The 18,293-nt window shown below is 42.6% G+C and overlaps 1 protein-coding gene across 4 annotated transcripts in view; it reads right to left on the minus strand.

Moving 5' to 3' along the window:
• ckn (CRK like proto-oncogene, adaptor protein) overlaps positions 1 to 18,293 on the minus strand; it is a 653,887-nt gene that overhangs the window by 105,496 nt on the left and 530,098 nt on the right. For all 4 annotated transcript variants that reach the window (XM_068228464.1, XM_068228463.1, XM_068228462.1 and 1 more), the window contains exon 2: positions 4,873 to 5,040. In XM_068228464.1, coding sequence (XP_068084565.1) covers positions 4,873 to 5,040 — 168 coding nt within the window. The remainder of the gene's footprint in view (positions 1 to 4,872; positions 5,041 to 18,293) is intronic.

Raw genomic sequence — 18,293 nt, forward strand, 5'->3', positions numbered from 1 at the left:
GGTGCGTACTTGCGGCGATCATCTGTCAGTGGTACACATCCTTAGGGAGTGCGTGGACCTGGCCGATCTGCGCTGTAGTCTAACTCCCGAGTACCATCTCCCTCATCCAACCAGATGACGAGCAGTCAGCAGACCTAGTCATCCCTTTTATGAGCAATAGTGGTTTGTTTTATCGCATATAAACGTAGTGTTTCGTATTATTCTTTATATTATTCTTTACTGTCTCCGTGGTTCAGACGGCAGCTTCTCGTCGCTGGATACCGTGTTCAAATCCCGGTCATTCCATGTGAGATTTGTGCTGGACAAAGCGAAGGCGGGACTGGTTTTTCTCCGGGTACTCCGGTTTTCCCTGTCACCTTTCATTCCAGCAACACTCTCCAAAATCATTTCATCACATATGTCAGTCATTAATAAATCACTTTGGGAGTGGTGACCCCATTGTACTAATAGCCTATAATATATGATTCATTCATTATATCTCTGACCCGGTCAAAGACTGGAAAACAGCTTCATTATTGTTTACTATGTTTTATTAAAATGACTCCGTTTTAGTTTGTGTTTGTATATTTCAATGTGTTTTTAAAATATTAATTTGCATGGTATATTATTGCATTTTAAAGCACTGTCTTATTCTACCATAATCTATCATATATTATTTTAGCGAAAATAAGGCATTGCGAATTAGATCCACTGATTATTAGGTATTTTGTTATTTCTGGAATTCAGTATCGTTTTAAATTCAAACAACAAAAAAGAAACAAACCCCATGGGGCAACAGCCTCGAAGGTCCTTGGCCTACCAAGCGACCGCTGCTCAGCCCGAAGGCCTGCACATTACGAAGCGTCGTGTGGTCAGCATGACGAGTCCTCTCGGCCGTTATTCTTGGCTTTGTAGACCGGGTTCGCCATCTCACCGTCAGATAGCTCCTCAATTGTAATCCCGTAGGATGAGTGGACCTCGAACAAGCCCACAGAATGAGGTAAAAATCCCTGGCCTGGCCGGGAATCGAACCCGAGTAAGAGGCAGAAATGCTACCCCTACACTGCGGGGCCAGCATCGTTTTAAATAAAATTAAGAAGGAATTAGTTCAAGTTTTATTGATGCATGGAATCTTATTTCCTTAACAAAAATATGAACGAGTGATCAATGATTGATCTGAAAGAGCGCTACAATGTATCTATTATTTCTAAGCTATGTTTTCCAGTGCAAATCTTCTTGTACTGTTACCACATCTCTAACTGGTGAAAAGAAGTACAAATAGGTGATATCAATTGTAGTATACTCTCTAAAACACTAAAGTTAGCAGCCTTTATTTCTCTTCATCCGGATACTTTATTGGTGGCATACAGTTCAAGGTTCGAATAATGACCACGAGATGTCTAAAAATTTATACTTTCCCGAGTTTCGCTAAAACTATGCGAATATCTGATGTATACACAATGATCTCTTCTATTATTATTATTATTTTTTTTTTTTAGAACAAGTACATGAGAGTCCCAGGGCGAACTGTGCCCTTCCGCTCATCTGTTTCCGCGAAATGCAGATGAGTCGGAAAATCTTCATCATGTATACCGGCGGGGGGAAAACGATCTGTTATGGAGGGAAAAATTTACCCCCATGTCAGAAAAGAACCCCACCCCCCTCTTCCACAATACTGTTAAAATCTATTTAATATGGAATTTTGAGATTATTACTCTCTCTAGTTATCAGAGGATCAGCCTCACTGCCTGTTGCCTGAATCTCGGAAACTTTCTGACTGGCTAATTTTAATCATATCGACCAATAAGAATCGCTGATTGATAAGGGTAGCAACACGTGTGGTATGGGCCTCCGTTCCACTCTGGATATCTGAAAATCATAAGCAAGATCTCCACCTCCATGGCTAAATGGTTGGCCCTTGGGGTCCCCGGTTCGATTCCCAGCCGGGTCGGGTATTTTAACCTCCACTGTAATTCCAATGGTTCTAGGGCTGAGAGAGTGTGTGCCGTGTGACGCCTATCAGGCGTCAGCTCGAAAGACCTGCACCATGCCTCTTTGTCGGAGGCTGAGGATGACCAGTAGCTGGTCAGCTGCCATCTTGGCAGGCCATGGTCATTCATGGGCTGTATGTACGAGTCTGTTGTTATTCTCGACATATGTCGATTGGCTTAAATGCATGACTCTCGATTCACGTTGATGGTCAACGGTGGGTTTAAGTATTGAGGAACGACTGAATCTGTGTCTGTGGCTACGAGATTCTCCATGTACGTCATTTTATGAATAAGCTCAACATAAAAGTTGTCTTGAATCACTCCGCTCTGTTCAACATCAATGCCGGGATGAGTGGCTCAGACTGTTGAGGCGCTGGCCTTCTGACCCCAATATGGCAGGTTCGATCTTGGCTCAGTCCGGTGGTATTTGAAGGTGGTCAAATACGTCAGCCTCGTGTCAGTAGATTTACTGACACATAAAGAACTCCTGCGGGACTAAATTTCGGCAGCTCGGCGTCTCGGAAAACGTAAAAGAGTAGTTAGTGAGACGTAAAGCCAATTCAACATCAATGCCGGGATGAGTGGCTCAGACTGTTGAGGCGCTGGCCTTCTGACCCCAATATGGCAGGTTCGATCTTGGCTCAGTCCGGTGGTATTTGAAGGTGGTCAAATACGTCAGCCTCGTGTCAGTAGATTTACTGACACATAAAGAACTCCTGCGGGACTAAATTCCGGCAGCTCGGCGTCTCGGAAAACGTAAAAGAGTAGTTAGTGAGACGTAAAGCCAATAACATTATTTCAGCATCAATATTTGTAATTGAATATTTAATTTGTTTAACGACAATTCTGCTGGCCCAATGGTGTAGAGGTAACATGCCTGCCCCTTACTCGGAGGCCACCGTTTCGATTCCCGGCCAGATCAGGTATTTTTGTCTGGATGAGGGTTGGTTCGAGGTCCACTCAGCCTATGTGATTACATGTGAGGAGCTATCTGGCGGTGAGACAGAGGCCCCGGTGTAGAAAAAAGGAATAACGGCCGAAAGGATTTGTCGACTTCCCGACATCTCGTAACCTGCAGGCCTTCGGACTGAGCAGCGGTCGCTTGGAAGGCTAAGGCCCTTTGGAACTGTTGCGCCGTGGGGTTTGGTTTAACGACAATTCCTACTTGCTGCTGATGGTGCCGTGGTGTCTTTAACATGCCGGAAGCTGTCGCATTTCATGATTTGCAGGTCGCAGCACTAAGATCGACTATTTGTAAATAAAATGGGCAATAATTCAGGGGTCATCCCAGCTTTTGAATTATGATCATTCTAGTGGCAACCAGGTGCAGCAGTTAAGCAGTAAACACCGAACAATCACAATTCCTTTATGGAATAAGATTACTACCCGTCCATAAAGTGAGATTATTGCCCTATGTACTGTACTGTATATTTATACTGGTTCCTCAGGTTTCACTGTTCACACCTTACAGAAACACGAGAACAATATATTTTGACGACATGCCAACAATAACTGACAAAACTGTAACCTCTGTATGACTCAACAGGACAGAGCAAAGGGCGAAAGTCTCAATCCTAACAGTGGTAATTTTTAATCGACTCGGGTTACACAGTTCTGTACGGTCTGAAATGTATTCTTCTGCACGATGTTTCTGTTTCTCTACATACAGCACGTACACAAACAGCAGTGCACACCTACATACTACATAGTTGCCGACGGGGCACATTCATTCTCAGACGAACCTGTAACTATGGAGAAACTATGTGCCCGGTGAACAACAATTTTTAAAAACTACACCCCGAAGAAAAAATTTAAAAAAATCCTTTTTCCCAATTGTCTGGAATCACGCAGGAGCTCATCTGGTGGCCGCGATCGTTAAGGCGTGAAGTCTATATGGTCTGACACAGTCGTTAGCCGGTTCGAGTCCCGTTGGTTGGAAAACAATCCACCATCAGAATGTTGGCCGACAGGGTAGTATACAATTTCTAATCACGAGATTGCGTGCCAAAAGCCTGGGTTCAATTCGAAACCTCTCTGCAGTGCTCATATGTGCATATGTTATTCGTCCGTCAGATGGAGACGTTAAGCCTTGACCAGAACCATTGGTGCTATTCGACAGGAGTAGGCTACGTACCGGCACCAGGTTTCACCCTCTCCCTTCCTAGTATCATATATAACGTCTTTCGTTCCATCTCGTTAACTCCTCTGATGAGGTCCTAAAAATTCCCTACGAAGATTCATCTCAGTTCATAACCGACCCCGTAGAGAAACGGGACAAGGGCTGGACATGATCACCTGGGGTCGTGTAGGGAATATTGCCTGTGCAGTGACGATGCCACCCACCTATTACAATACCAGAATGAGAGCACAGAGTATCGAGAGTATCGGAAGAGAAGGCCGATTAAAGGAACGAAAGTAGAACCTTTTCAGACCTTGGAAACCTTTTAGCGGTGAGGTCGAAAAAGAAAACAAGATTTGATCACTGGAATCGCACAGAAGAATGACAGTAATCCAGTATTAGTGAGAGGAAATGATATTAGACTCAAATGGATCCATGATTTCCACGTCTCACTGGGTGCACGCTACTGGAGGAATATACAGCAAATGTATCTTAATACTTTCCAATAAAATTCAAAAAATATGTGTCGTACAGGGACTGGACGTGGAGTGGACCCTGTCTCTATTTCCAGACGGCGATAGGTGTTATCTGAAAAGTGTACACTATTACCTGCAAAATGATTTCTGGGCTTTTACATAGCGTTAGGGCGGACTTCAGTCGTGGATATCACAAGTGGAAATTCAGAAATATTAATATGCTTGTTTTAACGCCAAAAAAAATCACATGTGACAGATTGGAAATTCAAAATTCAAAAAGATTAAGAAGATGCCATCGTTGACTTACCTCTGGGAGGCTGGGTGTCGGCAGGGGTGATGAAACCGTCCTCACTGCTGCTGCTGTAGCCTGCTGAGCCGAACGAACTGCCGGAGTGGCGGAACACGTCAGGCACAGCAGGCGGTGCCACCTTCTTCACCTGCGGCGCGGGCTTGGGCGGTCGGCTCATCCCGCCCACTGCAAAACACCAACATTCCTCAATCAAATGTCTGTTCACATTTTAATATTATCAATATCAAACAGATATATCCAACAGTCAACGAACAGAGAAACCCCCCGACCTCAGTGGCACTGTCAATCAGTCTTTGACCTTCCATTCGAAAATTGAGGGTTCGATCCCATTTTTGAGATCGGTGTCATTTGAGAGTGTACATGTGACACTCCTAGATGTTAGCTACCAGACAATGAAAAACTCCTGGGGTACAACATTCTGACAGCCAATGAAGCCGGAGGCTGAGTGTTTGCGTTCGTCTTAAAACACATCTTCATATTTAAATGAGAGGAAAAAATGGGAAACTACCTCACTCCTCATTTTCCTAGTACGCCTCATCAGTGATGTTTTGGCCATCTATGACAGCTAATGGTGGAGATGTTCAGGATCCAACCAGCCTTAGAACTCAGGACTGAACATACATAAGCAACGGGATCACATGAAAAAAATCCAAAGAAAACCAGCTCGATTTGTTCTGAGTGATTTCCGACAAAATAATAGCGTTACAAAAATGTTGCAGAGTTTGAGCTGGGAAGACTTGGGAGGAAGGAGACGAGCTGCTCGACTATGTGGTATTTCCGAGCTGTCGGTAGAGAATGGCGTGGAACGACATTAGTACGCGAATAAGTTTGAGTAGTGTTTTTAAAAGTAACAAAGATCACACTATGAAGATAAAGTTTGGAATTCAAGAGGACAAATTGGGGAAAATATTCGTTTACAAAAAGAGCAGTTAGGGATTGGAATAATTTACCAATGGAGATGTTCAATAAATTTCCATATTCTTCGCAATTTTTTAAAGAAAAGACGAGGTAAACAACAGATAGAGAAACTGCCAGCTGGGTGACTGCCCTGAATGCAGATCAGTGGTGATCGACTGATTGACTGACTTCTTCTTCTTCTTCTTCTTTTCCTACCGCTTTTTCCCACACCTGTGGGGTCGCGGGTGCGATCTGCGTCGCACATGTGGATTTGGCCCTGTTTTACAGCCGGATGCCCTTCCTGACGCCAACCCTTTATGGAGGGATGTAATCACTATTGCGTGTTTCTGTGGTGGTTGGTAGTGTAGTGTGTTGTGTGAATATGAAGAGGAGAGTGTTGGGACGGAGACAAACACCCAGTCCCCGAGCCAGAAGAATTAATCCGAAGCGATTAAAATCCCCGACCCGGCCGGGAATCGAACCCGGGACCCTCTGATCCGAAGGTCAGTACGCTGACCATTCAGCCAACGAGTCGGACGACTGATTGACTGACTGATTGATGCATAACGTATTATTGTACAGCTGACACTGGAACCTTTAACTTTTTACTAATGTGTTTCTTCGTTATCCCAACTCCACGTCATATTATGTGAATGCAGTTAGTAATGACCTAACAATGAAATTTGAGGATGATGTAATAAGGGATGTTGCAAAAGTTTTTACTGTGTAGTACCGTCGATTCTCAAGGAGTGGCATTTTATTTTTGGTGGTCAGAAATCATCAAATAGATTTCAGTGGCTGCAATATGTATAGTAATGACTGTAATGAGTATTCAGACGGAGAGTGAATTTTTGGATGGGAGCGAAGGTAAAGTTTCTAAAACAAGCCGAGGTGAATACGGGACTGGAAATATTCAAGACATTGGAGCAAGAAATGAAAAGGATCAGGTTACATTGGATGAAAGTTGTGTAGAACCCACAGTAATGAACAAACATATATGGATACTGTGAAAACGACAGGAGGCAAACAGTGAATAAACAACGACAGAAGAATTCAAAAAGACAATGTTATTTTAATTTTATTCAGTTTGTGAATGTCTAACGTTTGAAAAAATGAAAATCCACAGCATATTTCCACTCATGCGACCGGGTAAGGAATGGAATGAATGAAGACCCCCATCAAGCGGCGAGGAAAGGAATTGTGCCGGCTGCCGAAGCCTGTCACACTCCTCCGGAGCAATTATTAATGACTGACAGATGACATGAAATTCTATTGGAGAGTGTTCCTGGAGAGAAAGATACAGGGAAAACCGGAGTACAAGGAGAAAAGTCCTGTCCCGCCTCCACTTTGTCCAGCCCAAATCACATGGAGTCACCGGAATTTGAACCACGGAATCCACAGGTGAGCGGGTGAGACCGGAGGCTCAATGTCGAACGTTCATTTAACTAAAAGTATCTACTCATTTCTTAAACGTGCTGTAGTCATTTTTTACCAAGCCTTCGGCCTCAAAGTTGCTGGTAAGATTTAGGTAGCTGTAATGTTAATCTGCATTTTGTTTTCTTTAAAAGGATTGTATTCTTAAATTGTTTAAATATAAAGAAAACCATTGCCTGCTTTTCTTCTTTCTTTCCTTTCGCCAGTTTCTCTCCCGGTTAAGATTCCCCACTATAATCCCGCTTCTGATCTCGTAAGCAATCTTCAAATCCCGCCATACCAATGGATGTCACGCACGAAGTGCGGTCACTGGTCGCAGATGGCATGGATACCTCTAAAGGTAGACCTCTTTCATGTACCATTAATTTTATCACTTAAAAGTACGACATTCGTGAAGAGAATTGTTGTCAATGACCATATTTTGCTCTCATTGGATTATTTATAATCTCATTGTTTCCAGTTCGCCGCACTTAGCAATGTTATATTTTGTGCAGAGATCTTGTACAGACGTCTCACCGTTAGTGAAATGCATAGAGGAAAGCTCTCTTGTCAGATACAAGTCGAAAACAGGAGTGTAAAATAACCATTAATGGATGTAACTTCTTGTTCATTCTTCGCATTGTTATGGTTTCCAGTTAGTTCTATGCTGTAATGCCATTCAGGCGATTCCTTACTGATATATTTCGCTGCTTGCTTAAGGTCGCGAGCACTTCTTCAGGTTTTCGATGCCGCTACTGCGAAAAAAGGAGGTCTGCATTCAGAAGGTGGCGGTCGTAGTCTAAGTTAAGATGCAACCCCAGTATTCGACAGGCAGGGACACCGTGGGTGTTATTTTACCGTCCCACCCAAAGGGTATCGCATTTAAGAGTCATTATAGTATTTAATGTTCAGCAGAGTGAAACGAGACACTGCCTAAAATATTCGTAAGTCTCAAAGATCTTCGCTTCCTCGGAAAAATAATATGATTGTTCGAATAATACCCAAGGTATGAATTAAATTTGAACTCTGATATAATCAAACCATGATCTTTAATGTGTAAGGGAGAAGAGGTGAATCCCTCTTCCTCTAACCCTCCTCACGGTTAAGCCCCTGCATAGCAGAACTCAGAAAGTTAGGAGGCGCAGAATATTAATTTGCAACTTAGTGGTCCTAAGTTAGAAGCTAACCGCGCTGTATTTATGGAAGTCACCCGAGCGGGCCACAACAACAGGTTGTGTTTCCTGGGAAACTAGCCTACACTGATGTAACTTCAACATGAGAGTCGACGGTAGGGAAATCGGTTAGAAGATTTAACTAAGTTGATATAAACTGTTGGGTGCTCTCCGAACTAAACAAGTTGTCTCCGCCACAATCGACAGCCCTATCTCTGTCTAAAGATAAACACAGCATGAAGATGATGTGACGTAATTACCACACATCAACAAAACAAAACAAACGAAACACACACATTTCGCCAGGAATTATAAAAATGACATACTATTTTATTCAGGATAAGTAAATAAGCGATAAGAAAATGCCTGATTAGTGAAGGCAAACGTTTGTAAGTCAGTGATACGACCTGTGGTTTCCTATCGAGTAGAACGTAATCTTTTTGACCAGGAAACAAGGAGATCCTCCATGTTATGGAGATGTGAGTGCTGGATGGACTGTAGGATTGGCTGGTTTGACCCACACCAGAAATAAAGATGTGCGAAGAAATCTTGGCGAGACCCCAATCATGGAGAGGAATAGGAAGGCTCTACTCCTGTGTTATGGTCATGTCGTGTAGTTGTAGGGCCCCCCTGCTAGACCCAAGAGGTCGCGGCTACGAAGTGATGGTTAGATAACATCCAAGAAGACATGAGGGATGTAGGTTTCAACCATCAAGACGTCCAAGCCTGGATCAATTGGCGATATTTTCTATTTTACAAGTTGCTTTAGGTCGCACCGACACAGATAGGTCTTATGGCAACGTTGCGATAGGAAGGAGCTAGGAGTGGGAAGGAAGCGGCCGTGGCCTTAACTAACGTACGGACCCAGCATTTGCTGGTGTGAAAATGGGAAACCACAGAAAACCATACTTAGGACTGGCCACAGTGGCGAAGACGTAACAAGACAAAAAGGCCCCTATGTGTCGGGATAAACGCAAAGGCCGCTAGATGCCACTGTACTGTATGAGACATCACACAGTACAAAGGCAATTCAAAAAAGAAGCCGCATTTCGCTTTGCGAAAATCAAACTATCACAGATGTGCCTCCCGGTCATGGCCATCTATCAACAGCTGTTAATTCCAGAGGGCAACCAGCCATAAGACAGCCTGCACGGTTGTTAGGTAACACTGTCTGACCATCCACCCACGCCTTACATCACTGTCTGCACGGTTGTTATGGTTACACGTCCGTCACACATTTTGTTGCGTCGCATTGCACAAATTTTTGGATGACACTAGCCATAAGGCATAACTTTATTTTACAGGCAGATATAAGGATGGACACTAGTAGGGCACGAATACGCTTTACTATTCAACATAGTTACCATTCCTGTCCAACTTCTTGTTCCTTCGGCACGCCAAGGCATCGATGCCGGCATGGAAGAAATGAGCGTCCAGTCCCTAAAGCCACGTCATGACGGCATGTTGAAGGGCCATATAGTGGTCGAATCGTTTACCAGCCAGGTGCTTCCTTCAACGGGCCGAAAAGATAGAAATCACTGGGTGCCAGGTCGGGACTGTAGGAAGGATGGTTCAGTACTTCCCATCAGAAGCGTCGTGACAGTTCACGCATGCTCTTGGCCACGTGTGGCCTGACGTTGTCGTGCAGAAACAGGACGCCTGTTGAGATAAGCCCAGATCGTCTTCTGCGAATTGCTACCCGTACTGGATCCAGTGAGTCACAGTAGCTGGCGGCATTGATTTTCACTCCCCTGGTGAGGAAATCAACCATCTGGAACATCCTAGTACTGTGTATCCTTATATCCACCATGGAAACTCTTGTTACCTTACTTTTTGAAGCTACCTTGTACACTGAAACCACCAATAAGTGATCTTGAGACGGCTGCTTTTTACATTTTATTAACGTATGAGTCATGCTGTTTAATGTGGCACCTGTTTCATTCAAATATTTGAATACTTACTATTTTAAATAATTGATTTTATGTATTGGTGGACTTCTATTTAGAATCACGTTTTGTGCAATGTATCACAGATTTACACATATCTAAGGAAATATTCAAACTAGAGGGCTGTGGTTTGGCGTGTTTTGAAGAGAAATACTTGCTTTATTAGTTGGTCAACCAGCTTGAGGTGCAACCGCAAAATGCAGTGTTGTTTTGGCGGCGGATTTTAAAGCTTCTATTCTGCAGTAGGTGAGCTTTAACGAAACTTTTACATTTTAATGCAATTTACTCGAAATCACTTTTTTTTCGGAACAAATGCTCCCTTTTCTCAGAAACTACTGAGTGCATTTCCACGAAATGTGAACCAAATGTTTGTGGGTCGTTCAGTTAGGGGCGCGCAGCTGTGAGTTTGTATCCGGGAGAGAGTGGGTTCGAACCCTACTGTCGGCAGCGCTGAAGATGGTTTTCCGTGGTTTCCCATTTTCACACCAGGCAAATGCTGGGGCTGTACCTTAATTAAGGCTACAGCCGCTTCCTTCCCACTCTCAGGCCATTCCTTTCCCATCGTCGCCATAAGAACCGTCTGTGTCGGTGCGACGAAAAGCAAATTGTAAAAAATATGTTTGTGATATTGTTGTGGTTGGGTAGATTTACTTTGGTTGACATTTCTTGAACAGTTCATTTTTTATAATAAATTATCTACAGAAAAAAATTGGGGAATATTTTTTTAAATCAGAACTTTTTTGTAGCACATATTTTAAAGCTATTCTAGATCAGTGTATACAAAGGACATGAATTAACATAATATTAAAATATCATATTTCTACATTCAATGGCTACTGAGAAAAAGGTTTATATTTGTCCAGCTATTTCAACATTGACGAGATACAGTATTACGACTCCCCTTAGGCCCGGAGTACTTGATCTATAGAGTATTGTGCAGTCCCTGCAGGATGAAATACATTCGTGAATAACAATTAAACTATGACAAGACATCATTTCAAAGAATTGCTGCTGACTAATTATATTATGACGAGAACTGACTAATCACAATTAAAATCTTATAAATCAAGTTGGAATGGCTGAAGTTAATAGGAGTCCGCCTTATGAGGTATGTAACATTCCAGCATGTCAGTCGGCATAACTTTGAAAATGATCATCACGTAGTATAACACTGTCACGTTTGTCGGAGACTTCACTTCATTAAGCGTTACACTGCTAATTCAACCGGTAATTAGTGTTCACTGTGAACAAGTTATGAATAGCTAAGAAGGATGCTAGTACCTTAACCTCCTCTCTTAATAAATCCATTAATAATGTCGCTCAAAGTGAAGTCATTGCATTTCCATAGGCAATATGCATGCTCCTGGAGGAGTAAGAGGTAAAGGTTCCCACCATCCGTAACCTAGGCACTAAGTAGTACAGAATAGTTAATTCCACACTTAGTCGCCTTTGCTCATAGGAAATTGATCTTGTACTTAATTTTGGTGTAGGCTGAGTGAACCTCAGAGCGCATGCGCTTCTCCTGAAGTGGACGTACTTTGACTTTCATGACTAGGACTTGTCTAAGGTTGCTGGATGTACCGTTTTTTCAGGACCATACTTTTTTTCTTCTTCTTCTATTCAGCCTTTCAAAACGTAGGATGAATGTTACGTTTTCCAGAAAACAAATTCTTTATCTTAAAATGTCCCGCTTTAGACTATAGCATCATTGTTAAAATATCCGTGGTTTTGATTCTTCACCGCAACAAATCTACCGGCCTGAGAGACGGCGTCACCGTCTAAGAGGCCCGCCTCCCCCCTCAGGGGGAAAATGAAAACATGTCTAGTAGTAGTATCAAAGAGTGCAAAATACACTATATTCTTCTAGCCGTAGATCACTCATCACTACCTGTTCCAATGAAAAAAAATGAAATGGCGTATGGCTTTTAGTGCCGGGAGTGTCCGAGGACAAGTTTGGCTCGCCAAGTGCAGGTCTTTTGATTTGACTCCTGTAGGCGACCTGCGCGTCGTGATGAGGATGAAATGATGATGATGATGATGATGAAGAAAACACAAACACCCAGCCCCCGTGCCAGCGAAACTAACCAATTATGGTTAAAATTCCCGACCCTGCCGGGAATCGAACCCGGGATCTCTGTGGCCAAAGGCCAGCTCGCTAGCCATTTAGCCATGGAGCCGGACACCTGTTCCAATAAATTGTAATCAATCCAACTCTAATGAATTATACGGAAAAGTGTTGTGAAACAAGAATCTGTTGAACAAGGCATTATCAAATGAGAAGTACTTCTGGAATGTAAGTTTATTATAATTAACTATTTATTCATTTGTAATCAATATTTCACATTGGTATATTAGTACTTAATAGTTAATATATCCCTGATAATCCGATTCCTTGGTGGAATGGTCACCGTTTGTTTCAGAAAGTCCCTGGCTCGATTCCCGGCCGGGTCAGGGATTTGCATCCCGTCTGATTAATTCTTCTGGCTCGGGGACTGGCTGCTTGTGTTTGTCCCAACATTATCCTCTTCATATTCAGACAACACACCACACTAGCAACCACCACAGTGATTACATCCCTCCACATAGGGTTGGCGTCAGGAACGGCATCCGGCCGTAAAACAGGGCCACATCTACATGTGCGACAAGGTTCACCGATCTCCCATAGGTGTGGGGAAAGTAGTAGAATAATAATAAGAATGGAAAGTGGCTCTTATACATCCCTCACATACGAAAGGTAACAAGCCAGGTGTAAACAACTATAAAGCCAAAAGTAAAATTTATGGGTGATATATCTAAAACAGTCAGAATAAATGCAGATGTAATGGAAGGTTGTGATTTATCTCCACTCCTATTCAACTTCGTCCTGGAGAGAATAGTGAAATTAAATGGCGTATGGCTTTTAGTGCCGGGAGTGTCCGAGGACAAGTTCGGCTCGCCAAGGGCAGGTCTTTAGAACTGACACCCGCAGGCGACCTGCGCGTTGTGATGAGGATGAAATTATGATGAAGACGACAAATACACCCAGCCCCAGTGCCAGCGAAATTAACCAATTATGGTTAAAATTCCCGACCCTGCCGGGAATCGAACCCGGGACCCCTGTGACCAAAGGCCAGCATGGAGCTATGGAGCCGGACGGAAAGAATAGTAAGAATTTGAAATGAAAAACTGAAAGAACACAAAAACTGAAAGAACACAAGCTATTTTATCAATAACTCTGGGAAGAAAGAACAGAGGTGTTGAAATAAACTATCCAGCATTTGCAGACGATTTTGCAATGGAAAACCTGACACATTCAGGAACACAAGTAAATCTTTTGGAAGAAAAAGCCAACAGAACAGGTTTAAGAATTTCTGTAGAAAAAAAAAAAATTATTACAAATATAAAAGATGCTCCAGAATTTTTAACAACAGAAACTGGTCCGAGGAGAGAAAAAGGAGACATAGTGAGCAGATGAAGGAGTATTGGAGGAAGAAGTAGGAACAACAAAGAATGAAGCATTCAAATTGTCGCGTGGTCTATAGAACACTCCAACGGAGAAATAATAATAATAATAATAATAATAATAAGAAGAAGAAGAAGAAGAAGAAGAAGAAGAAGAAGAAATGAAGATATTTAGGAGAAACAATTCAAAAGAATGGTTTGGGAAAGTCCGCTGTAGAAGAAGGGATACACAAAGTGAAGAGACTAAACGGTATAACTAGGATTATCTCCAACAAAAATTGTTATATAAAAACTCAAGATACAACACAACACGGTAGTCAAACTGGAATGCCTATACACGAGTGACTGTCTAGTAACGAATTACAAGCTGAATAAGAAGTACTGGGAAGAAAAAATATACGGAAAATACTCGATCCGCTAAGAACTACAGTACTCTGAAAATCAAGAAGTAATGATGAAATATACCGGAACATAGAAAACATAACAGAAACAATGCGGAAGAGGCGACTGATAATTTTCGGACATTTATACAGAATGGGTGACAAAAGTTTAACCAAACAGATCTTAAATTATCGTAGGAACAAGAAGTCAACAATAACCTGGATTCATGAAGTCAAGAAAGATTAGAAAGAAACGCTATAGGAGAAGAAACAGCAAGAGAGAGAGAGAGAGAGAGAGAGAGTTTTGGAGAGAAAGTGTTAATAATGGAAAGATTCCAAGGTCAGGAGGAAAAGAAAAGAGGGTCAAACTGGTCCGAGGAGAGAAAAAGGAGACATAGTGAGCAGATGAAGGAGTATTGGAGGAAGAAGTAGGAACAACAAAGAATGAAGCATTCAAATTGTCGCGTGGTCTGTAGAACACTCCAACGGAGAAATAATAATAATAATAATAATAATAATAATAATAATAATAATAATAATAATAATAATAATAATAATAATAATAATAATAATAATAATAATAATAATAATGAAATTGCGAACCAGAAGAACACCTGCTGTTGCCCACGCTCTTGGCATACTGTGTCCATGTGCGTTATTAGTGTTTGTAGGTTTATTTTTTCGAAGTAATTCTGTAAAGTGTAGCCATTGATGCTTTCACCTTCCCTACTCATAGACATGATATAGGCTTTTAAGCTTATGCCGTGTCCAGAAAATCAGGTGAGATTCTTTACGTTTCGCAGAGAACTTTGCTCTGAGTCATCGGAAGAACATCTCGGCTGTTCACGAGAAAGGCTTCTCAAAGAATGAGGTGTGAATTTAGACGTTATAACAGAAGTGGAAGTGGTATGTTCATTCGTCACCAGATGGCTCATCGGATGCTGTGCAGTGCTAGCCTTCGAAGCGGAAGCTGACGGAAACATCAGACTTACATAACAACGGGAGTACATACATAGAAAGTATGACATAGATGCAAGCCCAGAATGAAACATCTGGCGACGAGGAACGTACGAATTTGTCAAGTGTAGTTTAATGTTTTACTTATGTATTTGTCGTCTTTCAAGTGGGGAAGTTAAGGCACCTGGCGCTCTCTTATACTTACAGTATACTGCTCGAACCCCACTGTCGGCAGCCCTGAAAATGGTTTTCCGTGGTTTCCCATTTTCACACCAGGCAAATGCTGGGGGCTGTACCTTAATTAAGGCCACGGCCGCTTCCTTCCCACTCCTAGCCCTTCCCTGTCCCATCGTCGCCGTAAGACCTATCTGTGTCGGTGCGACGTAAAACAACTAGCAAAAAAAAAAAAAAAAACCAGTATACTGCGCAGTGCAAGGCGAGGTAGCGAATTAGTTCGCGTACTTCGGAAGCACAGTATTTTATGTAGGTGGTTATTTTGTGTTCGTGTTGAGTGTCAAGTTCTCAGAGACAGAGATGAAGTCTTTCTTCCGCTAACAACTTCAATCATCATCGTCACATGAAAGTATACCGAGCATCCGTAGAGGCATTTAACCTCAAACGCCAAGATTTAGGACAATATGCACAAAGTAAGACAAACACTTGACCAATTGACAAGGAATGGCTGGCAGGGAACAATAAACTATCACCGAATTTCTCGTTTTGAAGACGTCCACTCCAAAAGCCTGTCACGTTAAATTCAAAAAAGTGAAAAAAAATCTAGTAATATACCAGACAAGTTGTGGATAAGGAGAACCGGACATTTCGAATCCTCATTCACGCAGTTGTAGAATCTTAACATGCATCACCTATGACGACCATTCCTCTCTTCTGACAGCATCGCGCGTGAGCTGCAGCTCATTAGGCCCGGTGAGGACACTGTCTTCAGCCTCGCATACGAGTAAACGATTATGACTTCATAAACAAGCCCATACTAATTTTGCAAATAAGCGCCATAACTAATCTACCTCACTGCAATACTTGAACAGAGTAGAAGGTACTGTACTACACTAGCAAAAAAAAAAAAAAAAAAAAAAAACTCACTTCACACAACCCTCCCATATTGAAATGAAATCTTCAACAGTGATGTGACAAAAAGCTTCTCCTTCTTCTTCCTCTTCTTCTTCTTCTTCTTCTTCTTCTTCTTCTTCTTAAGAAACCCCACACGAAACAGAAAACCAGTTACGAGAGGAAACTTCGCTCAGCGAAAAGGGTTTGAAATAAGCGAGCGGATGTTTCGGCTTATCCGTAGACACTTGACCGCTTCTGAGAAATATTGTGAAATAAATGGAAGAAGAAATTGTAAATTGTAAAATGGAATCTAGAAAACGATAATATGAATCGAAAATTGTAAAACCATGTAACATCAAATTGTACGTCCGGCTCCATGGCTACGTGGTTAGCATGCTGGCCTTTGGCCACAGGGGCTCCGGGTTAGATTCCCGGCAGGGTCAGGAATTTTAACCATCACTGGTTAATTTTGCTGGCATGGGGGCTGGGTGTATGTGTCGTCTTCATCATCATTTCATCTTCATCACGACGTGCAGGTGGCCTAAGGGCGTCAAATCAAAAGACCTGCATCTGGCGAGCCAAACATGTCTTCATGTCCTCTGACACTCCCGGCACTAAAAGTCATACGCCATTTCATTTCATCAAATTGTATATTTTGAAAAGATCAATAAAGCACTCAGCCAAGAGGCCTACACCCCACCCAGCTCCTTCACCGATTCAAACCTACCCACCCATCTCCTAACTCCTTCAAATCTCCAAACCCGCCGAATCTCCTGGCCGGAAGATTTGTTACGGTAAAGGATGTGTGCGGAGAAGGTAAGGGGGTGGGCGGCCGTGGCCTATACTACGAACTGTCCCGGCATTCGCCTTAGTGCAGGAGAAATGGAAAACCACGGAAAACCATTCTCAGGACAGCCGACGGGTGGGGCCAGGAGTGAAATCCAGTCCCTGTGCCTCTGTCCCGTCTCCCGAGTGCAGAGGCGTAGAGGCACGGTAGAGCCGTGGCAACCTTTCCACTGCTCGGTTGGCCGGTCAGAGTACAGAGCTGTTGGACCATGGACAAGCCGTGGCCTCTTAAGGGAAGAAACCCACTCTGCATCTACCGACCAAGTTCACTCAGCCTACACCAAAATTAAGTATAAGATCAATTCTCAATTACTATGAACAAAGGGTACTAGGTATAGAAATAACTATTCTATCCTATAGACATGATACTGTATAGGCTTTTGGGCTTATGTCGTGTCAAGAAAATAAGGTGAAATTCTTTATGTTTCGTCATCAGAAGAAAATGTCAACTGTCCACGAGAAAGGCTTCTTAAAGAATCACTTTCCGAAATTTAGGCGTTATAATAGAAGTCGAAATGGTACGTTCATTCGTCACCAGGTAGCTCCTCGGACGTGGCACAGCGCTAGCGTTCGAAGCGGAAGCTGACCGAACCATCAGAATCAGTCTAAGAGGGTCACATACCATGTGAACGTAACATATGACATTGACAGGTTATGACATTGACACAAGCCTGGAATGAAACATCTGGCGATGAGAAACGTACGAATTTGGAAAACACCCAGACGAAATAACAAAAGTGAAGGGACAGGGAAGGTAACTACCTACGTGAAACGTAAAACATATTCTATCCTACTTAGTGTCTAAGTTACGGATAGTGGGAGCCTTTACCTCTTACTCCTCAGGAGCATGCATATCGCCTATGGAGACTTTGAGCGACATTCTTAATGGTTAAGGTTTTAGTATCATTCTTAGGTATTCAAAAGTTGTTCAGAGTGAAGGCTAATTACCGATTGAATTAGCACTGCAACGCTTAATGAAGTGAAGTCTCCGACATACGTGCCAGAGTATGAAGTTACGTAGACCTATACGGTATTTTTCAAAGATTACAATGTTTTGTAAGTTCATTCTTATATTAACGCTTAAGGGAGATACGGTGCATTCCCTTGGACGATACCGATTGTAAACATGCGAAACATACACATTTTGTCACACCACAAGCATTGTGCGAAGGCAGTTTTGTCAGAGTTACATTTCTGGGTGGGAACGCCACTCCATGGTGGTGGTGGTTGATGTTGCAAGCGGTTTAACGTCGTGCTCTATAGGAACAGAATAGAAAGGGGGTGGCTGTGGTCTTAAT

The sequence above is a fragment of the Anabrus simplex genome, chromosome 6, assembly GCF_040414725.1.
Source record: "Anabrus simplex isolate iqAnaSimp1 chromosome 6, ASM4041472v1, whole genome shotgun sequence".
NCBI classification, from domain to species: domain Eukaryota; kingdom Metazoa; phylum Arthropoda; class Insecta; order Orthoptera; family Tettigoniidae; genus Anabrus; species Anabrus simplex.